This window comes from Oncorhynchus tshawytscha, linkage group LG06, assembly GCF_018296145.1.
Source record: "Oncorhynchus tshawytscha isolate Ot180627B linkage group LG06, Otsh_v2.0, whole genome shotgun sequence".
NCBI lineage: Eukaryota > Metazoa > Chordata > Actinopteri > Salmoniformes > Salmonidae > Oncorhynchus > Oncorhynchus tshawytscha.
In genome coordinates, this window is record NC_056434.1 from 78,216,579 (window position 1) to 78,243,791 (window position 27,213).

The window sequence follows — 27,213 nt, forward strand, 5'->3', positions numbered from 1 at the left end:
AATCTTGTTTCTCTGTTTCAACATTCTGGTAGGACGCATGAGAGCGGATTGTTCCGTGGCAGTGGTCGTGGCGCATTTCTGTTACTTTGGTTTATTCGGCTCTTGAAGGGAGTCAACGAGCGTATTTTATTGTTAGTTAGAGGTATTTGGGGTTTTTTTTGAGTGTAGTTAGTTATTTTGGGAACTTGTCCTTCAAAAGTATTAACTTTTTACGCAGATAACCGGCAAATAGATGGAAGACAGTGAACAAGTAGTATCGTCCACAACTCCGTCCGAAGACGAAATGAGAAGCTACAGACAATTCGAGAATCATTATGGCAACGAGGCCACAGCTAAAGTTGGCAAAGATGATATTGTAGACTTAGTTGGTGGAGCACAGGATGCTATTGAGAGGCACATGGCTTCTTACCCCGATGATTCAAAAGAATTTACGGAGGAAGCAAAGGAACAACTGACAAACGAGGTGATTTCAGATATAACTCCATCAGATGAAGAACAGGAGGAAGAGGCGACTGACACATTTTCAGAAGCTGAACCAGTGATTCTCAATCCTTTGGATGCAGACTATTTGCCAGAACTCATAAGGCCAGATCCCCCAAAAGCAGCTCAAGAAAAAGAACCAGCCCCAGTAGTAGAATCTGCTCCAGTAGCAGAAGTGCTCCCCGAAGCGGCTCCAGAGAAAGAAGCGATTGCGGCTCCTCCAGCACCATCCCGTGAGTAGTCAATTATTTTAAACGTTTTAGACAATCTGGTTTCGTAATCAGTCTCTTGGTAATGCATTATTAGAATAGACGTTTGTGGGGCAACGTTGGCTAACTAACGTTAGCGTAGCTATGTGGGATTGCTGCGACAACCATTTTTTATAAAGCAAATGTGTGGACGTCTCGAGACAACAAATCCCTGGCATTGACATTGGTGTAGTTCGAAACGCCAAACATGCAGGTAGAGTTGGCTAGGTAGCTAACGTTTCTGAAGTAAATGTTTTATGGATGGCCAATCACGCGAGGTAGCTAGCTATGTGACAATGCGGCCCACCTGTGACAATCATCAGCAAGAAGATAGCTAGCTAGCTTATATAACGTTAATTAACTGGCAGAATTGAGGTACCAATTTCAACAACACCCTTAAGAAGGTGATACAACAGTGTGGTTATTTTAAATGGCATGCCATGTTAGCTAACAAGAAGATTACACATTGGGTCATAGATTAATTCTGAGACTGTCATGTTCCGACCTGGTTTGTGTGTTTGCGCTAGCCTACCTAGCACGCGCTGTTTTAACTCAGCCAAGATGGCTTGTATTAGTCGTAACAAAGGAAGCATCTAAAATCGACCACTCCCGTTTTAGTTGTTTCTCCCCAAATATCCAAGTTACTTTCATGAACGGTAACTAACGTTGGCTATCTAATGGAAGCAAGCTAGCGAACGTTATTTTTCTGATAACATTTTCATCGCACGATGTTTTGGTTTTTCACACAAATCTTCCATCTGACCCTTCTGGTTAATGTTATTAACTCGCAACCAATTCGGCTGAAAAATAGCAATAGTTGGGAGCAATATTTGTAACTTGCTTGGCTAGCTGACGAACCACTTTCCCAAACATGTTAGGGAAGACAGCCAGGGCGGGGTTGGGAGACCATTATATTAGCTTCAAAGACCTGGTTGAGTGACTGTCCATTTAATTGGTTTAGGCCCTACTATTGTCTTCGAACTAGCGAATTCTCATTTTGGGAGGACAGTCATCCTTTATATAGTCTACTTTGGTTTCCTGCAATAATTTGTGTAGACTTGTTAAACAGGAGAGATGCTAAAAACGTTCAGGAAATGGGCCTCCTGGCCCCGACATGCCTGGTGGGTTTGCTCCCACTGTTTTGCTGTGTATCGTAGTCTCCATATCCTAGAAAGGGCAAGTAGAGATAAGGGAATAACCCCCTACCCCACTTCTGAATGCTTCACTCTTTACCACAACAGCAGCTGGGTTTGTCAGCTACCAGGGCACTGATTCATTTGCCTACTTTTATATATTGGCACACTGTGTTAGGTGTAGCCAACTGCCTCAACTCCACAACGATTTCATCCAGAGTATATTGTGGAGACTAGAGATTTTGAAATAGTCCTTCAACTCACTATGCCGTTGATACTTCATACACGTATAGTCTTAAACCCTTCCAGTATATCTGTTTCTCCTCTGTTGCGTGCCTTTCTGTTTGCTTTATTCCATACTTTTTATTTAAATGTTAATCAAATACAACTACCAACTGTTTCCTTGTTGCGTTTTAATTGGCCATGCACACTGTTGCCATTTTAGAGCAGCTGAAATTAGTCTGGTTTTATATTATTAACAAGTATGGATTTCAGCAAACAATGTCACAGAACAACAAGGGACCAACATAGGTACACGGTAAGGGTTTAAGTATTTACATTGAAGTATCGACTGCAATGCTCTAGTCTTCGCACAACTCTGGATAAATCATTGTGGAGTTGAGGTATCTTGGCTAGGTTAGGTGCTGTAGTTGCTATGGTATCAGGTTAATTAGACCTCTGTTTCTTGACAAAAGGCGTGTTCTTCTGTATGTTATACCTGCCTCTGCAACGCACTGCTGCAAGTCAAACGCAGCGTTTCTTTGGAAATTAATGTAATTCTGGTGTACCAAAATGCAATGACGCTGTCAGTGTGTTTGATGCGTCATGCTCCAAGTGCCTTCTCTGAGGACCTTATGAGGACAAGTGTATAGAAGGCATAGAACATAACATTTGAGAAGCACTCACATTCTCCCTACTTTATTAACTCGCACATGCTGCACCTCCCCATTCACTGAACCTTCTTGCAGACAGGACAATGGCAATAGAGACAAGATATACACAAAGCAAATGTTTAACTTCATAATTATCAGCTAGCTATATGTGAATCATAATAATCTAGCTAGCCAGCTAGTTAAACAGCCAAAAATGTCCTTAAGCCTATGTTACCCAAGGTAGATGCCAATTCTTCGTGGCTAGCAGGCAACATATGAGATTTGAAGTCTGAGTTTTATTCTCTCACTTCAGCTCAAATAATGGCCAACATCGAGTTCAAGAAATTGTGTCCCTTTTAAGTGGCTGCGTGGCATTTCTCACCATACTTTTAGTTGAAGCTTGCAACAAGTGGAGTACGCATCCGAGAAGTGCCCTCCGTGCTCCGTTTCGCATACTTTGATTTGAACTCATGTTTCAGCCCTCCCGTGCTACAGATTGCATGCGCGAAGCACACAGTAGTATGCATATTGAGAAATACCCATTGTGTTCTTTGGCGAAGATAGCAGCAGGTAGAAGATTACCCCACTGCATCTCATGTCGATGCCATGCAAGAGTTTTCCTCCCCATTTAAAATCTGACGCCACCAACAGGAAGGCCCCCTTCTCATGTCGCAAACTGGCTTGACTAGAGTTAACATGACTTCCATTGCAGTTGCCATACATGTAGCCAGCACATCCGACCTCTGATTGCCACACAGATTATCCGCCTGTGCAGAAAAGCATGAGATTGGATATCGGTATTTCTTGAGTTTTCCCCTTTAGTTAATGCTATCAATGTTTCGATCTACTGTGGGAAATGTGGTCGAATAAACGCCAGATTATCCACATTCAGTGTAATACTCCGAAACAAAACGAACAATGCCAGACTTAGTATGCAAAATTAACTGCAAGAGATTTTCTTGTAGGACGAGCACATTGCATTGACAGGCACTGCTCAGGTCTGTACTCTACACCGACCGGTGCGCCATAACCAATCAGAGCTGCAGTAGGCTTATATGCAAAAGGTCATTGCCATATTTGGATCTGTGCCATTCACTTTGAACTGGACTGTGTTTAGGCTATGTATAAGCAGTCCTGGAGTAGATGTGATGTAAAGTGGTTTCTTGCGTCAAACACATTTTCAGTCACCACCTAGTGGATAAACGGGTTAATGTCAAGCCCTGCGTGTGTTTAAATTTGTAAAAAAAAAAAATGGAATGTAGGAAGTTGCACAGATTTTTCACAACCTTCAAGTTTGCGCTCACCCGACCTGTTAGAGGGAACATTGGTCATAATGAGGCAAGTGTTGGCCAACTTTTAGGGTTCCACAATACACTATTCAAGCAAAGTCATTGCCATAAAGGCCTATAGCTTATGCAGAACAGGTGGACAGAAAATTCAAGCATCTTGGATTTCATTATAGCTAATGTATAATGTCTATTGGTTAAATTTTAGGTGTACTTCAACGTTGGAACATAGACAAGAGAGGTAACCGGCCTGGAACTGGTCTCATCTGAATAATCCACAGATTGGAATAATCAATGTAAAATATAAATTTTGCAAGATTTAAAATTACAAGATTTATGCAATTAAACATTTCACATTTTGATTAAATGGTCTTGATTTGAATGTGCTCTTTCTCTGTTTTTGCCAACTCTCACCTAATGCTCTGCTAAGGTGTGACAGTCAAGGATATTAGGCAAATGTCTTAAACAGTTGGGCCTAATATCTGAAATCAAGGATTGAAAGAAGGAATACAGTTTAATAATACTCTAGACAAGAGCCTGAACCACTTTTTTTGCTACTTCATTTAGCACTGCAATAAGATTATTGACATTAACATTTTGTGTAACATGTCCATTGGCTAGATGGCACAGGCAGTTCCCCCTTTTTATTATAGGAAATGATTGAAAATGGTTTCTGTTGGGTTATCTTTCACTTGTTCCTTTTAAGGCAAATCTTCGTTCTGCTACAGAATAATTTCCCTTTTCATGTATTTCTGGCAAAAATATGACCGTCTTCCCTGGCTTTGTTGCATGCCTGACATCTATTCCTGTCTTGTATGCTCTAAGCTGCCTGTACAGAGAGGGTGTCTGCAATAGAGGTCGACCAATTAAGTAGCGCCAATTTCAAGTTTTCATAACAATCGGAAATCTTTTCATTTTTTTTCAGATTTAGCTGATTTGTTTTATTTTCATAAAAATAAATGTATATACCTTTATTTAACTAGGCAAGTCAGTTAAGAACACATTCTTATTTTCAATGACGGCCTAGGAACTAGAGGTCGACCGATTATAATTTTTCAACGCCGATACCGGTTATTGGAGGACCAAAAACCCGATAACGATTAAGCGGCCAATTTGTTTTTTGTTGTAATAATGACAATTACAACAATACTGAATGAACACTTATTTTAACTTAATATAATACATCAATAAAATCAATTTAGCCTCAAGTAAATAATGAAACATGTTCAATTTGGTTTAAATAATGTAAAAACAAAGTGTTGGAGAAGAAAGTAAAAGTGCAATATGTGCTATGTAAGAAAGCTAACGTTTTCAGTTCCTTGCTCAGAACATGAGAACATATGAAAGCTGGTGGTTCCTTTTAACATGAGTCTTCAATATTCCCAGGTAAGAAGTTTTAGGTTGCAGTTATTATAGGAATTATAGGACTATTTCCCTCTATACCATTTGTATTTCATTAACCTTTGACTATTGAGAGGATCTTATTAGAGGTTGACCGATTAATTGGAATGGACGATTAATTAGGGCCGATTTCAAGTTCAGAAATCGGTATTTTTTGGCGCCGATTTGCCGATATTTTAAATGTATTTATTTAATCTTTATTTAACTAGGCAAGTCAGTTAAGAACACCGATTTCAGATTTTCACCTTGTCAGCTCGGGGGATCCAATCTTGCAACCTTAACCCTAGCCCAACGCAATAACGACCTGCCTCTCTCTCGTTGCACTCCACAAGGAGTTACGCGAATGCAGTAAAACCAAGGTAAGTTGCTAGCTAGCATTAAACTTATAAAAAATAATCAATCATAATCACTAGTTAACTACACATGGTTGATGATATTACTAGATATTATCTAGCGTGTCCTGCGTTGCATATAATCTGACTGAGCATACAAGTATCTGACTGAGCGGTGGTAGGCAGAAGCAGGCGCGTAAACATTCAAACAGCACTTTCGGGCATTTTGCCAGCAGTTCTTCGTTGTGCATCAAGCATTGCGCTGTTTATGACTTCAAGCCTATCAACTCCCGAGATGAGGCTTGTGTAACCGAAGTGAAATGGCTAGCTAGTTAGCGCAAGCTAATTGTCGTTGTGTTGCTGGTTCGAGCAATAGCTGTTGCTGGTTCGAGAAATAGCCCCAAAAAATACTATATTAACTACAACCTAAAAACCTCTTACCTTGGAATATTAGTCTCATGTTAAAAGGAACCAACAACTTTCATATGTTCTGAGCAAGGAACTCAAACGTTAGCTTTTTACATGGCACATATTGCACTTTTACTTCTCCAACACTTGGTGCAAAAACAATTTAAACCAAATTGAACATGGTTCATTATTTATTTGAGGCTAAATGGATTTTTATTGATGCATTATATTAAGTTAAAATAAGTGTTCATTCAGTATTATTGTAATCGTCATTATTACAAATAACATTTAAAAATCGCCAGATTAATCGGTATCAGCTTTTTTTGGGGGGTCCTCCTATAATCGGTATCGGTGTTGAAAAATCACAATCGGTAGACCTCTAGTCTACAATGTTTCCCACTGTTCGGGTCTGGTTCACATTGTGCTCTTGCTTGAATAACTTTCTACTCCAGTGTAGAACTTATATTATCCTCCTCTCAACTACTGGTATTGTCCATTTCACACTGCTACTGTCTCTCTTTCAGATGAACATTTTCTTCCTTCTACTCCGCTTCAACCTCTGATGCAATTCCCAAAAGGCAAGTTCTCTTTGCTGGCTGTCTTTGCCCTCCTGCATCTTATTTTTCAGTTCGTTCCTTTATACCGGAATTACATTTTGACTGTCTGAAATGCATGCTAAGTTTAATAGTTTTTCATAGGATTTGCATTTAGGGGAAAAAAGTGTATTTTGAATCCCTGTGACCAAAGTCCACTTACTGTAGATATGACATTAGAAACCCACTTTATAGTTACAAATTCATGAGGTTTATAAGTGATGATTCCCCTCATTGATTCCACCCATGTTAAGTGACTAAATTGACACATTACTACACAGGGTCGTCTTAGAAAAGGATATGTTCATAACTGGTTTTGCATCTTTTGGCATGCCAGACATAACCTCTGAGATTTATCTGATGGGAATCACCACCTTACCTCTGCAGAATGCTGGCAGGGCTTGCCCAGCATGGCTTGCTAGCACTGAAGGAATGGAGTGTGTCTTGATGTATTGCATTTTCCCTCTCTACTCAAGAACTTGGGCAGAAGGGTGATTCCCCTGCTCCCATCTCCCCCCTCTCTCCTCTTCACTCTCCTGACTCTCTGGAGGACCTCTCCTTGTCAGAGAGTCCAAATCCAACGTCTGCTCCATTGGGCTTCTCTTCTTGGCCTTCTACTGAGCCTCCCAAAATACAGACCAAGGATATGCCTTGTGATGAAGAGGGTAACACCAGATTAGGCTTTATTAAGAACGATGAGGATATCGTGAAAGGGTTAGAAGCTGCTTCCTACGCTCAAAGTAAACATGATCAAAACATTTGCTTGGAGAGAGATGGAAGGCCCAAGTCTCTGTGTGAAGACAGTGGGGTTGTCTCTCCTGAAGAGCAGATTTGTAGCTCAGTCAGGTCTGCTACACCTTCCCGGTCCCCCCAAAATCCCCCAATGACCCCTGAATCTTACATTGCACCTGCCTCCTCTACCCCAGTAGAGCACTGGGATTCTCCATCCCAAGTTTCTCAAGACAACACCAGGGCCTCCATGGATATGTTCTCCAAGGACTCAGCCTCCAGAGGCTCCTCTGGGTATGTGCCAGATATGCTTGGCCAACCAGATGATGACTTAATGTTTGAGGTGAAGAAGAATCCATTCCAAGGCTTCTCCCCTGTAGCAGATGCTGGGTTCTCCCATTTTGGGGATACCACTTCTGACAGCATGGCAGCTAAAATATCTGAGAGTCCCACCCCAGACCTGGTCCAATATGGCCAGGCTGAAGACTCCCAAGATGGCAGCCCACCATCATATTATGATGAGACAAAAACGTACGTGTCTGTCAAGATGGCTGCGGACTCTCTCATGGAGCCACTCAATCAGTTCTCAACCACCCCAAAAGAGAGTGAAGACTCTGCACCTCCATCTCTCCCAGATATCTTAAAGCCCTTCCCTCTGAACCCTGACAAAGTGGACTCTGGCTCTTCTGAAGGAAGCACTGAGCCGAGCCCTGCTCCTGTCCGGAAGATAGTTGAGTCACCCACTGTCCCTGTCCCTCTGTCAGCCACAAATCCCTTTGCTTTCGATTCCAAAGCTTTACTGCTAAAGGAGCTGACTGAGGAGACTGAAGCAAGATTAGCAGTGAAGACTGAAGATAAAGGCTTTAGTGCCTTTGACCTTGTAAAGGAGGCAGGGACCACACCCCAGAGCAAAGAACCTGTCCAGATAGAACAAAAAGATTGGATGTTTTCCAGTCAAGATTCACCCAAAATAGTGAACAAATTAGAGCCTCTTAATATCCAGACTAGAAAGACCCCTGAAGATTCTGATTCCGAGAGTCCGTCCGCAGACTCTCTGTCCCCTGTTCTGGAGGCAATGGCCAAGAATCCTGCAAGTTTCCAGGTGGAGACTGAGAAGGATGACATGAAAGTGGAAGAGCCAGAGGCAGTAGAGGAGAACTCTGAGCCTGAAGTCTCCTCGGAAGAGTTCGAGTTCATCGAAAGGCCCACCAGGGGTGTGATGGATGAGTTTCTAGAAGCATTTGATGGTGCCAAGTTTGCCAAGGCACCAGAGCTAAGTATGGATGACGATGATGATGATGATGACATGAGCTTTGGGCTGAAGGATGTGACGTCTGCAAATGTAGCCCCAGAAGTTCAGGAGGAAGTTCCCAGTCAGAGCTCTTACCTCCTACTTACCCAGGAGGGTAAGGCCTACCTGGAGAAGGATGATCTCAACGAGCCTGCGTCTCAGGCCCCTCTCATCCACTCACCAGTTCGCGAACCAGAGATGGTCGCTAAGGACACAGAGGGCCCCAAAACTGCTCAGATGCCCAACCTGAGCACAGAAGCAGGTAATTTCCGCATGGAAGTTCGTCACCATTGCATTGATGAGTCATCATTTCACTCTCCTTGGTCGTTATTTAGCTCCGCCCATAACTCATTTTTCTCCCATGCACAGTTTTCACTTCTTTTACATCACCTTTCTCTGCCTCGTCCCTTTTTACATCTTTTTTATTAACTATTACAATTGTGTTTGAGCATGCATTGGCATGAGATTGGTTTCTTGATCTTGGTTTTCATATGCAGTAGTTAATCCACCCCCCCCATTAGTAAATGTCAGTGTCTTAAATCTTGTCATTGTATTTTGCAATCTATCCTCTTCATGTGGTAAGTACAGAATTCATTTCCCATGACTTCTCTGTTCAGAAATGGATTATAAATGTGCAATTGGGGGGGTTTGTTACAAAGCGATTACGTTAAAAGGACATTGACATGACACAGAATATATTTAAAGGAAGTGACCTGGCAGTGCATAATCCCATATCTCATTAAGGTATATCATACAATTCCGCCAACTAGTAATATTTGAATGCTTGTTATGTTTTTTATAATACGCCTGCTCAGAAAATTAAATTATCTATAAGGATTAATCTACATTCTGACCAATGGGGCCTGGTAAGAACTGCCTCTCTCATGGGTAATCACTAGTTACCACAGCCACAAAGTTATAATAATGGCTAAACACCCATTTTTACAATTTATCTACTTAAATTTTTATTTTTAACTTAATCTTATACCTAACCTTAAATGAAGACCAAAAAGCAATTTTTTTGTAGCCAATTCTGACTTTGTGGCTGTGTTATCTAGTGGAAACCTCACATGGAACAGGGCGTGGCAGTTTGCAAGCCTGCCTTTGTCTTGCTCACCCCCCAGTGGTTTTAGTTTGCCCAGAGCTTTTTGCTCTGTGGAATTAGATTACCTCTGTCTGCAGTCTGGTTTTAGCCCTACTGAAAATAACCAGAGATATGAAGCTGAAACTGTAGACCTCCTTATAGGCCTCATAGCCTTTGAGCCCCCATGTCCAGATGGAAAAAAAACAGCTCAGTGAAAAGGGCAGTGTTAAAGCAAAACAATTCTAGATGTTTTAGTACGGTTTACCTCACTGGGCAGTGCCCTTCAGATATAGTATTTTAGTATGTATTTTTGTTGCATGATTGCTTGAAATAACATTAATATAATAAAATAAATGAAGATGAAAGCAATAGCCTTTAGCCTTTACAAATGAATGGCTCAGTTGTATCTAGCTGATTATTTACCCAGTGATGCACACGAGGCACCGATATCAGTGTACAGAGATTTGATTGTGACATTGCACTGAGCTAGGCTGGCGGGCCCCAAGACACTGTGCAAGGAATCTCCCTCCCTGCATTGCGACACCAGCCGATGAAGAATAGAGCTGGTCAGCAAGTGTTCTCTTCCTTGTTCGACCGGATATGCCATACCATCTGAAACATCACCACCCCTGCCATCTCATTCGCAAAACCCCGTTAGTGAGATTCGAATCCACATAGATCTGTAGTGACCGACCACACTGTGTGATTAATCATTCACCCATCTTCTTTCTTCAGTACGACTACACCCTTATTCTAGAAAAATGTACCTCGTACTGTACCTGCTATTTGACTCCAGCTCAAGTGCTGAGCGTGAATATACATTGGGGAGCTGTGATCGTTCGTCAACTCTCTGAAAGACTTAATAAAAACAACGCATTATGAATCATTTGAAATTTACACTTGTAAACCTAGGCAGACATTTAAATGAAATGAGCGGTGCCCTCTAGTGGACTAATACAACAATCATATTTTTCTTATGTGAATTTTGACTTCTGATGAGGTTGATTGAGATGACCAGATGTGTTAATTGTTTGGCTGATTGATGATATGATGCCGTTTATGAAGATGTGACAGAACGCACTCGGTAGTCTAGGGATTGTCTAATCTATGCGTTTGTAGTAACTACATAGAACTTTGGGTGGTGTACGCCGTATACCATTTAAAAAAAAAGTTTTTAGTGTGTATACGCCATATCCGTTATGTATAACAGAGACATCATGCACAAAGTAGCCTACACAATCGCAAAGCATGTGAAATACACTATATATACAAACGTATGTGGACTCCCCTTCAAATTAGTGGATTTGTCTATTTCAGCCACACCCGTTGCTGACAGGTGTAGAAAATCAAGCACACAGCCATGCAAACTCCATAGACAAAAATTGGCAGTAGAATGTCCTTACTGAAGAGCTCAGTGGCTTTCAACGTGGCACAGTCATAGGATGCCACCCAACAAGTCAGTGTGTCAAATTTCTGCCCTTGTCAACTGTAAGTGCTGTTATTGTGAAGTGAAAACGTCTAGGAGCAACAACGGCTCAGCCACGAAGTGGTAGGCCCCACAGGTCACACAACTGGGCCGCAGAGGCCTGAAGTGCGTTAAAATAGCCTGTCCTCTGTTGCAACACCCACTACCAAGTTCCAAACTGCCTCTGGAAGCAACATCAGCACAATAACTGTTCGTCAGGAGCTTCATGAAGTGGGTTTCCATGGCCGAGCAGCCTCACACAAGCCTAAGATCACCTGAGCTGACAAGGTAAAAATCTGTTCTGCCTCTGAGCAAGGCAGTTAGCCCACTGTTCCCGGGCGCCGAAGACGTGGATGTCGATTATGGCAGTCACCCGCACCTACCTGATTCAGAGGGGTTGGGTTAAAAAAGGAAGACACACAATACATACAATGACATTATAGACAATTCTTCCAACTTTGTGTCAACAGTTTGAGGAAGGCCCTTTCCTGTTTCAGCAAGACAATTCATAAATTGGAACGCAGACTGTGACCCAGGCATAATCACCCAACATCAGTGCCTGACTTCACTAATGCTTGTGTGGCTGAATAGAAGCAAGTGCTCGCAGCAATGTTCCAACATCTAGGGGATAACAATCGAAAAAGAGTGGAGGGGGGGGGGTGATTTTTGAATGAGGTGTTCAAAGAGCAGGTGTCCACATACTTTTGGTCATGTAATGTGTGTTAATGCGAGCCACTCACAGCAGAATATCATCTGTCAGGCAGCAAGAGTGCGCAGCTGTCAACTGGTTGTCGCATGAAGTGGCTCACAGAAGAATGACATCAGTAGCTGGTAGGGTAGATAGGAAAGATGTTTCAATTTATCAGTATCTATTGAAAAGGTTTAGTCAGTGGTTTTGGTTGAATCTATTCTATCAATCGGGAGTGCATTTGTTTTGCTAACTGCCATCACATGTACACTGTAGGCCTACATTGTTGTACAGAAACACTTCTAGCCAAACGGTCTCTTGCTAGGTGTGCAACTGAATTAAAGGGAAACTCACCCTCCCAAAAAAAACGATTTACATTTTTTCCAGACCTACAAAATGGTCTATATTAGAGATCGACCGAATAATCGGAATGGCCGATTAATTAGGGCCGATTTGAACTTTTCATAACAATCGGAAATCTGTATTTTTGGGTGCCGATTTGCCTTTTTTATTTAACTAGGCAGGTCAGTTAAGAACACATTCTTATTTTCAATGACGGCCTAGGAATGGTGGGTTAACTGCCTTGTTCAGGGGCAGAAGGACAGATTTTCACCTTGTCAGCTCGGGGGACCCAATCTTGCAACCTTACAGTTAACGAGTCCAACGCAATAACGACCTGCCCCTCTCTTGTTGCACTCCACAAGGAGTTAAGCGAATGCAGTAAGCCAAGGTAAGTTGCTAGCTAGCATTACATTTATCTTATATTATCTTGCGTGTCCTGCGTTGCATATAATCTGACTGAGCATACAAATATCTAAGTATCTGACTGAGCATACAAATATCTAAGTATCTGACTGAGCGGTGGTAGGCAGAAACAGGCGCGTAAACATTCATTCAAACAGCACTTTCGTGCGATTTGACAGCAGCTCTTCGTTGTGCGTCAATCATTGCGCTGTTTATGACTTCAAGCTTATCAACTCCCGAGATGAGGCTCGTGTAACCGAAGTGAAATGGCTAGCTAGTTAGCGCGAGCTAATTGTCGTTGTGTTGCTGGTTCGAGCCCAGGGAGGAGAGGGACGGAAGCTATACTGTTACACTGGCAATAATAAAGTGCCTATTAGAACATCCAATAGTCAAAGGTTAATGAAATACAAATGGTATAGAGGGAAATAGTCCTATAATTCCTATAATAACTGCAACCTAAAACTTCTTACCTGGGAATATTGAAGACTCATGTTAAAAGGAACCACCAGCTTTCATATGTTCTCATGTTCTGAGCAAGGAACTGAAACGTTAGCTTTCTTACATAGCACATATTGCACTTTTACTTTCTTCTCCAACACTTTGTTTTTACATTATTTAAACCAAATTGAACATTTTTCATTATTTACTTGAGGCTAAATTGAGTTTATTGATGCATTATATTAAGTTAAAATAAGTGTTCATTCAGTATTGTTGTAATTGTCATTATTACAAATACATTTTTTGTCAAATAAATTGGCCGATTAATCGGGATCGGCTTTTTTGGTCCTCCAATAATCGGTATTGGCGTTGAAAAATCATAATCGGTCTATATGGTTTAAGACTAGTCTATATGGTTTAAGCGTTATGGATTTAGAACATCCAATTTGTCGTTCTTGTCTATAAAGTGTGATTTGAGAGTGAACCTGAAAAAAAGAAAGGTAAATACACAGGGCACCTTCGCTGGGCCGTTTTGGAAATTATTATGCTAAATTTGAGCATACCTACTTCTCCAGGCACCACTATACCACTGGGTGGAGTCATCTACTCACTGATTTGTCATGTGTTGGGGAGGGAAAAACACGTGAACATTTGCACAAGGGGAGGGAGAGTATCTCTCTGGGAGGGAGGCGGGGGAAGTTTATAGCTGCTGCGTCAGAGCATTAGATGTGTTCTGTGCTAGCAGACAGTCCGCTGACCTCAGTCGTACACCCTGAGAGAAGGGGCGAGAGGGAGGGGAAGAGACAGGCAGAGAAAGGGAGAGTGAGACAAGGAACACTGCAGTCTCACAGGAGGAAGGTTTGGTTGTCCCCCCCCCATCTTCCACCTCGGTCCCCGCACCCCACCCGACTGCAGGCCAACACACCGCATGCTGTCTGGAATGCCCTGCTGATACCTACATAGCGTCTCTATCATGGAAAACGGAAAAACGGAAAACGGAGACTCCCAGCCTCCGCCACAGTGGAAAGACAAGGGTATCCCTCTTCCTTATTTTACTGTTGTGGCAACCTTTTCAAGTTTTTTTTATTTAGCCATGATGGCAGGGTTCTATAGACCGATTTCATTTGTGAAATGGAAAGTAGTCTGTTTGTTTTTAGGTGGTAGTTATTAAACAATGAGCAGGTATTGTGGACATTCGTAGGATGTTACTGGTAATGACTTTGGTAGTTTTGAGTGGGTTGTTGGAGGTTGCTTGTCCTATCCAATCATGCAAATCATTTACTCTATGAATGAGTAGCCGTCCGTAGATAACCGATTGTTGGTAAGAGGCACTCTTAATGCTTCCCCCCCATGATTGCTGGCAGATGACCTTTGGTCAGAGTAGTGCTGACGGGAGGAAGTCTGTCCAAAGGTGCATAGTGGGAGGAGGGGCGTTAAGCAAAAGTGAGAACATTGTCTAATGATTTCCATGCAGCCTGGAGGTGACTCACCAGTGTACCAGGAGTGTCTTCCCCAGGGGTCTCTCTAACCCCTCTGACAAAAGTGCATGCTGAATGCAGGGCCAGCCTTCAGCTCTACAGTTTGCTGATGAGGCGTTAGAAAGGTGTATAGAAGTCAATTGTTCAGCATGTGCGAAACAGTGGTCAGTAGCCTCAATTTTTAAATGGATTCACATTTGCCCTATATGGCAAGCACCAGGTTATCCATGTGGCTTATGGCAGAAGAGATCTTCTAGTGTTTTCCAGGCCCAGCTGTAGCCATCTGCTTTCAGATCAGACTGGGACATGGGTTGCCTAAGCACCACACTGGTGCTGTGGCTGTGCTCATATCAGCCGATGTCATGTGCTGCTGCCTTTGCATCATTCTGTGATGGAGAATGGCAATCGGCACACATTGCAACAAAGGGCCTCTGTGTCAACTCTATTTGACTAAATGGTATGTCATCCATTCTCGCAATTACTATCTGGCTGTGCACTATCAGTAAAGCATAAAAGAGGCACTTGGCCACTTTCGGATAAGGTAATGACATTAGTGTAGTAGCTTTATTAGGCAAGCATAGGTGGCCTGACAACTCACACAATTTTTCTGTTGCTCTGTCGTTCTCTACATAGGCCTGTCGTTTCTCTTTGAATATGATAAAGGGTGAATTGATTTCCAATGGGCATGTATTCTGATTCTAGAGTTTGACTGGTTCCAACTGGGGCATTAGGGATACAAAAATCTGTTCTTACTAACATGGAATCACTGTCAGGCACTTGTTGCTAAATATTGGTCCACAGCTTTAAATGGTTGTATGAAAGACTTTAAATAAATTGCAAACTGCCTCTGGTGGTCTGTTTCTGCATTTGTTGGAATATGGCTTTGTTACTCCTAATTTTATATTTGATCTGGCTTTGTAGGTCTGCAAGATGCACTGTTGTGGTGTTGATTTGAACTGGTCAACATTTGCAGAGTTATGTAACATTTACCACACCTACTACTCCCCAATTTTCATTCCGTGTTTAAACCAAATGATTATTCATGCGAAGCTTTACCACACTTCACTAGAATTGTAGAAAAGCTAATTCACATATTTGCATTCGTCATGTATTGAAACGTATTATGGGTTAATTATTAAGGGCTGAGGCGCTGCAGAGCTGTGCATACAATTGTCTTTCTATCAAATCGACCTAGCAGGAGGTGAACTGCCTCGCTCTCCCTCGCACAGCTGAGCTGGTGCTGAATGCGAGGAGGCTCAAGATGGATGCCAAATGGGGTTAGTGCTGTCATGCTCTTGTTTACGATGCTGATTTTTTTCATATCACATTTATATTCGATTGCATTGCAATTTTAATTAACCACTGCTTGACACATGCTTTGGTGGGAGGCAGATGTGAAGGAATTGAGCTGTGCGTGGCACGCTACTGATGTTTATCTTTATGGGGGCTACACTGGCCTGATAGAAAGACATGGCGTTATCGACGATTCATGGTGTTTTCCCTGTATCTATATCCCCTATGGATATATTAAAGACGAGTGTATATATATACGAATATGGAGATGTATACGGAAGGACTTGATTAAAACATGGCGTGTTTATAGGATCAGATCAGCGCTGTTGATGATGCGTGGGCTATTTTTAGGTCCTCATGCTAGTGCATGCTTACCATGTGTAGCTAGACAGACACGTTCGGACTGAAAGGCCCCCTTCACGTTTTTATTGATTGCACGTCAGCTAATATTGCTAGCAACATTCTAGACATAGGGCCATGGTGATGCAAATCCAGGGTCCGGCCGGCTAAGGCTAATATGCTAGCTAGCTAGCTATGTATGGAAATACATGTAGCCAAGCGTGGTAAGCTAGCTAGCAGCTAGCTTTTAAGTTCGGGTTTTGTGCAAATGAAAAGATAACGGCACCTCACGACGTGGTCCATTTTTAAGCTAAGGGTACCGATTGTCTGACTTGTACCTCTGATTTGATGCCTCTCAAGAACCATTGTGACTTTTGACAGTCAAGTGTGTCCCTAGGCTGGATAAAACTGCCGATGCTGCTTATGGTCTTGGTCCTGCAGTGTTTTTAGGCATTCAATTTTTTTTTAAGTGTCAGCTTTATGATCATATCATTTCAATCAAATTCATGCAACAAAAGTCGTTGCTTTGGTACTTGATATGATTATCTTTTTTGGCAGAAACTTGTCAGATGTGATTTAGGTTTTCAACTATAAGCTCATTCATCACTTGTTAAGCCATTTGAAATCTGGCAGCCTGCTAAGTCATTTCACATAGCAGACTCAAACAATGTCAGCTTGCTGGCTAGCCTACGTTTTTAAAATTCCTCAGCCAGTAGGAAATCGTCTGTTTCACATCTAATATTGTACACTGACCTGCAAGGAATCCCTGGTGAAACACAAGCATGGGTCTGTCCTGCCCCCAGCTCTGTAATTTTAGCCATCACCCAATCTTCACACAGAAATGGGCACTAGGCCAATAACATGACTCCTATGAATGGACAATTACCTGCAGTGCTATACTGGTACAGCAGTAAACTAAAACACCCAGGATTTCCTTTTATTGAAGTGCACATATCCAGACATGTGGCTAGGAGCTAAGATTTTCATAGATTTCTCTCTGATTCATCCCGTCTCCACATCACCGCCATGATATAGCGTAGCATAATGTGTTGAAAGGAAGCCCACAGTTTTTTTTTTTTGTGCTCATGCACTGCAGCTATCTGACCCTTTCCCTTCTCCCCTGCAGTGGTAGAGCTCCTGTACTGGCGTGATGTCAAGACTTCGGGCGTGGTGTTTGGCGCTAGCCTCTCCCTGCTGCTCTCCCTGACACTGTGCAGCATCGTCAGTGTCTCCTCCTACATCGGTCTGGCTCTCCTCTCTGTCACCATCTGCTTCAGGATATACAAGGGGATCCTGCAGGCCATCCAGAAGTCCGACGAAGGGCACCCATTCAAGTGAATAACCAATAACCAACTCAATTTACACCATGATGTATTGCCGACAACATCTATATATTCTATTACATCATACATGCCATGACATATTGCAGACATCATCCATATATTCTATTACATCATACATGCCTTACTTCCAAGGGGCAGATTAGGATGCCAAGCAGAGTAATGTTGACGTCTCGCTTACATTTCTAATACCGCAGCCTTGGGGGGATAGGGGGATACCTAGTCAGTTCTCCAACTGAAATGTGTCTTCTGCATTTAACCCAACCCCTCTGAATCAGAGCGGTGCAGCGGGCTGCATTAATCGACATCCACGTCTTTGGGGAACAGTGGGTTAACTGCCTTGCTCAGGGGCAGAACGACAGATTTTTACCTTGTCAGCTCGGGGATTCGATCTAGCAACCTTTCGGTTATTGGCCCAACTCTCTAACCACTAAGACCATGGAACGGTGATCAATATACTAAGGAAGTGTTTCCAAAGAGTATGCATCTATATAGAGTTTGAGGATAATTCCATTTAGTCAATTCAGTAATTTCATTTAATTGACTGAATTGAAACCCCATATCAGTATTAGGAATTTGCCATTTGAACATTAATCCAGCTACTTGGCTATTTGATAGAGATGATTCTGTTGGAGTAAAACATTGACTTGAAAGCTGTTCAGGAGAAGTGAGCATCACTTGATTTGATGGGTTGCAGTAGTGGATTTATTCTCAGCCATTAAGGGAGAAGGGACATGGCTCCTATTTGAGAGTAAACATTGCCACTCAGTCACACACACAGAGCTGCAACTCAGTTTATCCCCGTTCCTGGCAGTGGCTCAAAGCCGCCTTATGAGTTCTCACTAACCACTTGTTAAGATTTGAATTAGCTGGGTTTAAGATTACAATCAAAATGACTGGTACTCAGAAAGTCATAACTAAGCTGGTTCTTGGCTTTGCATTTAAGAAATCAATCTTACAACATACGTAGGTCGATCGCTCATGTTTTGTCTTGCAGGCTGTACCTGGATCAGGATGTGGCTCTGTCAGAGGGAACTGTCCATAAGTACAGCGACTGCGTTCTGGCACGGTTCAACACAACAGTCACTGAGCTGCGTCGCCTCTTCCTGGTTGAAGACCTGGTGGATTCCCTAAAGGTGAGTGTTTATGCAACTGAAGATTTTACGGATGTAGGCCAACGTCCTGCACGAAAATATAGTGCTTGTATAGGAGGTACGGTCACTCGTGACCTGCAAACCCATATTTGATTTCAGAATTGGTTAGGATAATAAAAATTGACGACCTCCTGCTAGTTGGGGAGCCCTGCCTTAATAGCTACTGACATTTCAGCTGAAAACATTTGCCCTTAAATCTATGATTACGTTCACATGTAAAATGAGTGGCTTTGAGCTTTCCTTTCATTTTGTCCATGTACAGTCAGGCTGAAGTAAGTGTCTTAAGGGGGGAGACAGCAGCTGTTGAGAGCTATGAGGTTTCTACATGCTTGTCAACACCTTCCAGTTCAACTCTTGCCCTGTCCACTGCTAAGGCCACTCCAGCCCCCTCCTCCCAACCTGTCTGGCCCCTCTCTGTGGGTGGGGGTGTCTTTGGTCCTAGCCCGACCTCTGTTAGAGCAGTGGTTCCCAACTCTGGTCCTCAAGTACCCCCAAAAGTACACGTTTTTATTGTAACCCTGGACAAGAACACCTGATTCAACTAATCATCAAGCTCTCTGAGTTGAATTGGGTATGTTAGTCTGGGGCTTCAACAAAAATGTGCACTGTTGGAGGGTACAGTGAATTAGACCTTAGCCTATTCAACAGAGCCATTGGCTACATCAATTTAGGTATATTAAGGTTCATGAAGTGTCATCTATTTATTCTGTAGTGTACCCTGTGAGCAGAGCGAAATAGTGACATCGTAAACCTCTGCCAAATGTCGTAAATAAACATCACTTTGGCTACGCCACTATGACCTTATTTATACATTTGGGACAAGGTATAAATGCTTGTTGATGTTTTGATTCCAGGTCAGAGATTCTCAGACAGTTTCTTTAGTTGATCATTTTAAGAGCTCTGTCTACCATGTCCATTTTTAAAGTGGGGCTACGCACCTTGCATATTACCATATAAGGATGCATGTGATCCTGGATTACGTCTGCAAAGTACCTAGTGTCTGTAAATGCCGTAGGAATGAATATGCTACATTGCGGGAAATTGTTATAGAATATCTTTGCTAATCAATATATGGAAAATGGTCTCCTACATTTTGGCCAAATGTTTTAAACACACTCAAATAAAACCTGTCATTATTCTCCCATTCAGTTTGCTGTGCTGATGTGGATTCTCACCTATGTTGGTGCCTTGTTCAACGGACTCACTCTCTTTATTCTGGGTAAGATGCTTTATAAATGGCAATTAATAACTTATAAAGGCATTTATGATGTTTTGTTGCTATGGTGCCTAGGGAAGCAGTATCATGTGATTAGCTCTGTAATACTCTCAGGAACAGGCCTAAGCTGGGTTTATTTCAGGATGCCATGCGAGTCCGAATAGAGACAGTGGTTGACTGACACCCATTATAACCGCCAGCTTCCTTTTTAAATACTTTGACATGCATCTGATCCACCCTTCTGGGTATAAAGGGACATGCCATCAAGATACTGTTTAGAGATTGCAGCAGAGCCAGGTTGAATAATGCCACCTTGTTATAGAACATTATCTTATTTTTCTCCCTCCAGGTCTGGTTGGAATGTTTAGCTGCCCTATTGTCTATGAGAAGTACAAGGTATGAGCTGATAAATGTATGAAAAAAACAAGTTAATGTGAAGGAATCATAGAACACCCACACCTCTAGACAGTAACCACGACCCCCCACACCTCTCGACAGTAACCACGATCCCCCACACCTCTCGACAGTAACCACGACCCCCCCACATCTCTCGACAGTAACCACGATCCCCCCACACACCTCTCGACAGTAACCACGATCCCCCCAGTAACCACACCTCTCGACAGTAACCACGATCCCCCACACCTCTCGACAGTAACCACGATCCCCCACACACCTCTCGACAGTAACCACGATCCCCCCACACACCTCTCGACAGTAACCACGATCCCCCCCACACCTCTCGACAGTAACCACGATCCCCCCACACCTCTCGACAGTAACCACGATCCCCCCACACCTCCCCCACGACCCCCCACACCTCTCGACAGTAACCACGACCCCCCCCCACCTCTCGACAGTAACCACGATCCCCCCACACCTCTCGACAGTAACCACGATCCCCCCACACCTCTCGACAGTAACCACGATCCCCCCCCACACCTCTCGACAGTAACCACGATCCCCCCCACACCTCTCGACAGTAACCACGATCCCCCCACACCTCTCGACAGTAACCACGATCCCCCCCACACCTCTCGACAGTAACCACGATCCCCCCCCACACCTCTCGACAGTAACCACGATCCCCCCCCACACCTCTCGACAGTAACCACGATCCCCCCACACACCTCTCGACAGTAACCACGATCCCCCCCACACCTCTCGACAGTAACCACGACCCCCCCCACACCTCTCGACAGTAACCACGACCCCCCCCCCACACCTCTCGACAGTAACCACGATCCCCCCACACCGCTCGACAGTAACCACGATCAATTGACTTCATAGCCAATTGAGGCAGAAGTATTATACCTGAGCTTTTCACTAGAATTATTTTATTTTATTTTAGGTACAGATTGACCATTACGTGGGTATGGCCAGCAAGCAGGTTAAAGACATTATTGCAACGTAAGTAAATACCAGTGGACGAAATAAAAATATATTGGCATTGTCTTAATGAAGAAAAGTAGGTATCCAAAAAAAAGAATTTCTTTCAATAACCATGTCAATTGTTGAGGCCCAAACGTTGTTGTGAAGTAAGTTAATACTGGAGGACAAAATGTAAATATCTTGGCAGTGATGTAATCAGACAAATATGAACCTTTCAAGTATTGAAAGTGTGTATGGAAGAGGAATGTGATTGAAGCCCTTTAGCCTTTTCTATTAATGACAGTAATGGGACAGTGGAATGCAACGTGTTGCATTCCAATGTTTTTCTGTCAGGAAAATACAGAAATTAAAACACTTATTTTACATATCTGAATAATTAGATTTTATGAAATTCAGTGGCAATAAAACAAGGTCATTATTGAATACTTTGGAAAAGAGTAGAAATCTGTGACATGAAATGCCTCATGTTATACCTCTTCAACATTTTGTGCACGTTTTTGTTCATGAGACATACACTGCTCAAAAAAATAAAGGGAACACTTAAACAACACAATGTAACTCCTTAGGAAGCAACACTGATTGACAATAAATTTCACATGCTGTTGTGCAAATAGAATAGACAACAGGTGGAAATTATAGGCAATTAGCAAGACACCCCCAATAAAGGAGTGGTTCTGCAGGTGATAACCACAGACCACTTCTCAGTTCCTATGCTTCCTGGCTGATGTTTTGGTCACTTTTGAATGCTGGTGGTGCTTTCACTCTAGTGGTAGCATGAGACTGTCTACAACCCACACAAGTGGCTCAGGTAGTGCAGCTCATCCAGGATGGCACATCAATGCGAGCTGTGGCAAGAAGGTTTGCTGTGTCTGTCAGCGTAGTGTCCAGAGCATGGAGGCGCTACCAGGAGACAGGCCAGTACATCAGGAGACGTGGAAGAGGCCGTAGGAGGGCAACAACCCAGCAGCAGGACCGCTACCTCCGCCTTTGTGCAAGGAGGAGCAGGAGGAGCACTGCCAGAGCCCTGCAAAATGACCTCCAGCAGGCCACAAATGTGCATGTGTCTGCTCAAACGGTCAGAAACAGACTCCATGAGGGTGGTATGAGGGCCTGACGTCCACAGGTGGGGGTTGTGCTTACAGCCCAACACCGTGCAGTACGTTTGGCATTTGCCAGAGAACACCAAGATTGGCAAATTCGCCACTGGCGCCCTGTGCTCTTCACAGATGAAAGCAGGTTCACACTGAGCACATGTGACAGTCTGGAGACGCCGTGGAGAACGTTCTGCTGCCTGCAACATCCTCCAGCATGACCGGTTTGGCGGTGGGTCAGTCATGGTGTGGGGTGGCATTTCTTTGGGGGGCCGCACAGCCCTCCATGTGCTCGCCAGAGGTAGCCTGACTGCCGTTAGGTACCGAGATGAGATCCTCAGACCCCTTGTGAGACCATATGCTGGTGCGGTTGGCCCTGGGTTCCTCCTAATGCAAGACAATGCTAGACCTCATGTGGCTGGAGTGTGTCAGCAGTTCCTGCAAGAGGAAGGCATTGATGCTATGGACTAGCCCGCCCGTTCCCCAGACCTGAATCCAATTGAGCACATCTGGGACATCATGTCTCGCTCCATCCACACCAGACTGTCCAGGAGTTGGCGGATGCTTTAGTCCAGGTCTGGGAGGAGATCCCTCAGGAGACCATTCGCCACCTCATCAGGAGCATGCCCAGGCGTTGTAGGGAGGTCATACAGGCACGTGGAGGCCACACACACTACTGAGCCTCATTTTGACTTGTTTTAAGGACATTACATCAAAGTTGGATCAGCCTGTAGTGTGGTTTTCCACTTTAATTTTGTGTGACTCCAAATCCATAAATTTGATTTCCACTGATCATTTTTGTGATTTTGTTGTCAGCACATTCAACTATGTAAAGAGAAAAGTATTTAATATGAATATTTCATTCATTCAGATCTAGGATGTGTTATTTTAGTGTTCCCTTTATTTTTTTGAGCAGTGTATATTGCATAATTTTACTGTTAATAGGTTCTGTAAGAATTCTATTATTGTAGACAAAAATGAAAGGTGTACAAGTGTTCCACCTGACCGAAGTTATCCAAACAGTGTTTACATGCAAATTTTATCAAAAGGTATAACCCACCTCTTGTATTCAATTAATTCAAAACCAGAATTTAATTACCTGAACACCTGAAATATTTTCTATGAACCTTTGGCTGGATGTTTATAATTACTTCATTTTTTTATTTACACGTTTTTATTGTGTATTTGTGACTGTCGTACCTTATTTGGTTTTTACGTAGCTGCACTCCTGCCTACATAATAAGTAGGCTATATTGAATTGAAGTGTTTTCACTCAAAGAGCTTTCTTTTTGGAGTTTTTTGAAAGCTGCATATTAACATCTTCTGTGACTAAAGCTGTGCCGCCTTTCACTTTCAGGGTGCAGTCCAAAGTCCCAGGACTGACGCGTGTGAAGGCAGAGTAAAGAAAAGAGAATGAGCCAGTCCCTGAGACTCCCTATGAGAGGGTGGAGGGCACTTGGTGGGGGGGCATGCACCCCTGCATAACTGCTATTTTCAATCTCTTTTCAGTTCATAATTCCTTGTTCCCTGAAACACCCTTGGTTATGTTTTTAAAAATATATATTATTCACCAGCTCAAAAGTGTTCAACTTTTGATTAACTAAATTGAACATGCTGATCTATCTGGCTTAAAATGCTAGTTTGCGTGAAATATGAAGAAAGAAAAAAAATAAGGCTTATTTTAATCTTGCACTTGGACCTGACCAGTGATGCGTTTTGAAATAAAATTGTGTTCCATGAGCTGGTTCATTTGTTCTCTCCCTTGATGCAGTGTTCAGAAAATTGGAATTGCATTGTCTTTTTTGTAATGAGGGAGGGTTAATTGGTACCTTTGTGGAAACCTGAATACCTGTTGTTATTTGGTATGATTAAGTTAGTGGTGTTTGTGATTTTACTGTTTTATTGATAGACTGTAGTTTCAAAGCTTCTAGCTCTCTTCAGTGGCTATTGAGTGTACTTGACACAAGGTGTTGATGTGTCATTGTGCTTGACGATGGTCTTTAATGCCAGCAGGGTGATAATCCATAGCACTTCATGCTTCTGAGTATTTCTAGCTAGAAACATTTAGAACATTAATGATCATTTCACCTCATGCAGCTGCCTATTTAAACTCTGGAAGAACACGTTTACAAACAACTTAAGACAAAAAAAAATGGACATACCATCTGTGGACCCAATATCTAAAGCTGCAAAATTATGTAACATGGAAACTTCAAGCATTGTTTATGCAAGTAATTGTGAATGATACTTCATACAATTGTAATGAACTCTTATGAGAACTGTTTGTGGAATGCATTGTGAAATAGAAACAATTACAATAAAGCTTATAGATGAATTACTGTGGATGTTTTTTCTCTCAGGCAAGATGGAGGATTTAGAAAAGGAGCCACGGATATAGTTACAGAAACTACCTAAAACAACCCCATGGTCCTATAGGAAAGGATGTCGCTAACATTTTCCATCCCATAAGAATGGACTGTATGTTGAGCTATTCTAAATAGCATGTATGAATGTAAATACTCCCAGTACATGATGTAGTACGTAATGTGTCTCAATTTCGTAACTGCATTTAAGTTATTTGATTGCCAGTGAAATTACGTTTAGCAGACGCTCTAATCCAGTGAATACACAAAGTGTAAGGAATGTTGGGAGTCTGAAAAAAGCTCAATGCCTTGAGTCATACCCACGTGTTTGCGGACAAATGACAAATTCGGTATTCTCATTTAATCTTTCCATACACTTAATACTTGCACATGTACACTGACAATAAATTGGTATAAAACATTGTCATTCATACGATAAAATCACAGATGTTTGATTAAAAAATAAATTCATGCATTTGAGCTTTTCTTTTTTAAATTTACAATATGATACAAATACTTTTACGATGTCTTGTACAAAAATTAAACGAATAAAAATATGTAAACAGGAATCCATACTGCTTATAGAATGCACATATAGTAACATATTGCTGTCACACTGCTAGCTAAACATTAGTGCGACTGACCGTCTAAAGACACCAAGGCTAAGAGCGCTATTCATTCTGTAAAGCTAAAGTGTTACACATTCCGCTAAAGAAATGTAAAGGTCATTTCTGAGCTGACGTGCAGCGTTTACCGTGAATGCGGTCTCCGCTAAAGCGGGAACATTGTCTTTAAATTTCGATCACGCTGTAAAACTGAATTTCCGTGATGCGGATTAACGAGACTACTAAGAGTTCAACAGTAGACCAAGGCCTGGTTTCCCAAAAGCATTTTGGCCTTAAAATGCTTTTGGGAAACCAGGTTCAGGGCTTGAGTAAGACTGTATAGTCCGCTTTGGTGTGACAGGTCACCGTCTCCTGGACTGTCTATTTCACTTAGCCTTTTAGCACTGACTTTGATAAATAATTTGAGGAGAAATGTACTCTATACGATTGTGACGTCTCACCTATTTTAAGATGAAGGTAAATCGCCCTGGATAAGAGCATCTGCTAAATGACAAATCTAAATGTAAGCCACCCAGTTGATATCCCTTACTCTAGAAGTGAATGTTGAAACATACGGTAACGCTTCAGTACTAGTTCTATGAACATTTTTGTTGAATCTTTTCACAATGGTTATATGGAAGCATGTTTCACCAAGATATTTCACAAAATTTAAGTAACATTTTGACAATAGTTAAAAGCATTTTAAGAATGCTTCCTAATCTTTTTTGTAACAACCACAAGCTGAAAATTGATCGTCAGATCACAGTAACATTTAAATATTTTCAATGGAGCTATTATAACTTACTATGTCACATGTTACATCATCTCATCATACTTTGGATGTTGTATGCATAAACGGCAGCAAACCAATGCCCCTTTCTGTATTTTGAATGAGAAACTTTACAATCGAATAGCACCAGAGGTGTACAAAATAATTTCAAACGTGAAACTGCAAAAAAATATAACAAGTAGAAATATTCATAAAGGCACTTAAGGATATTAATACTTTTAAATGAATTATGGGGGGGGGGGGAACTTTTATCCTCTACACTGGCCAGGATTTAGGGCTATTTTCAATCTATTGCTGTAGCGATACAGATTGCGCAATAGAAATTAAGGTAATTTCAGATTGAGCCGACATAGGCAGCATTTACTGTGAATGCAATCTCCACAAACGCGGGAACATTGCATTTCAAATCTGCATTGTCAACCATGTGCGATTTGATTGAATACCAGACATTATCAATGGTTTCATTATAAATCAATAGCTGGCATGGCAACCTGCTTTCATGTGTCCTTCATTGAAAGCAGATGTGAATGTAAACACTGCCATTTCTTGTTAGGCCAGAAAGTCAAACATTTTCTAGTGGCAAACAAATCTACTTCAAAGTGGTTTCCTGTTAGAAAAATTAGCTACCTGCTCTGCCTAATGCTTAGACTTGAATGAATAGTACAGTGATTAGCGTGTTGCCCATCCCCAGGTGTTGTTCTAAGGATGGGGAGACAGTTGCAGGCAAAAAGGTAGACCGCAGCCAGACACTTGAGGCTTCGGGATCCTGGCTGCATTCCTGTCGGAATCCAAGACTTACTGCGGTGGGCTAAGGAGTCTGGGTGCATGTTAGTGGATGGTTGTGGAGAAAAGGCTCCGGTTTACAGGCATTTCCACACAAAGACACTAAAAAAGAGGAAGACAATACAGCAGTCAGTAAAAAAATCAGACCTGTCTGGAGTACAAGATGAGCTGTGAAAA

General features: G+C 42.3%; 2 protein-coding genes across 12 annotated transcripts in view; one reads left to right on the plus strand and one right to left on the minus strand.

Annotated features, from left to right (window-relative positions):
* On the plus strand, positions 1 to 24,830 carry LOC112253131 (reticulon-4). Of its 7 annotated transcripts, XM_024425085.2 has the most exons (10): positions 1 to 713; positions 4,228 to 4,260; positions 6,685 to 6,738; positions 7,230 to 9,035; positions 17,429 to 17,636; positions 18,640 to 18,778; positions 19,946 to 20,015; positions 20,362 to 20,408; positions 21,364 to 21,422; positions 23,853 to 24,830. In XM_024425085.2, exons 1-10 carry the CDS (start codon positions 233 to 235, stop codon positions 23,896 to 23,898), a joined length of 2,943 nt encoding a protein of 980 aa, XP_024280853.1. In that variant the 5' UTR covers positions 1 to 232; the 3' UTR covers positions 23,899 to 24,830. The 7 variants fall into 7 exon arrangements, with proteins under 7 accessions (XP_024280853.1, XP_024280854.1, XP_024280855.1 ...); XM_024425086.2 differs by lacking the exon at positions 4,228 to 4,260; XM_024425087.2 differs by lacking the exon at positions 7,230 to 9,035 and having other exon boundaries at positions 16 to 713.
* Positions 23,996 to 27,213, minus strand: part of LOC112253129 (echinoderm microtubule-associated protein-like 6) — a 120,301-nt gene continuing 117,083 nt past the window's right edge. For all 5 annotated transcript variants that reach the window (XM_024425084.2, XM_024425083.2, XM_024425081.2 and 2 more), the window contains one exon: positions 23,996 to 27,138. In XM_024425084.2, the coding sequence (XP_024280852.2) occupies positions 27,114 to 27,138 (25 nt within the window). In that variant the 3' untranslated portion in view covers positions 23,996 to 27,113. The remainder of the gene's footprint in view (positions 27,139 to 27,213) is intronic.

Bases quoted from the DNA above. Each gene is read 5' to 3' on its own strand.
- LOC112253131 (XM_024425085.2), top strand. From the start codon at position 233: ATGGAAGACAGTGAACAAGTAGTATCGTCCACAACTCCGTCCGAAGAC. The intron at 6,739-7,229 runs GCAAGTTCTCTT...TCTCTACTCAAG, and splicing joins TCTGATGCAATTCCCAAAAG to AACTTGGGCAGAAGGGTGAT. The intron at 21,423-23,852 runs GTAAGTAAATAC...TTTCACTTTCAG, and splicing joins GTTAAAGACATTATTGCAAC to GGTGCAGTCCAAAGTCCCAG.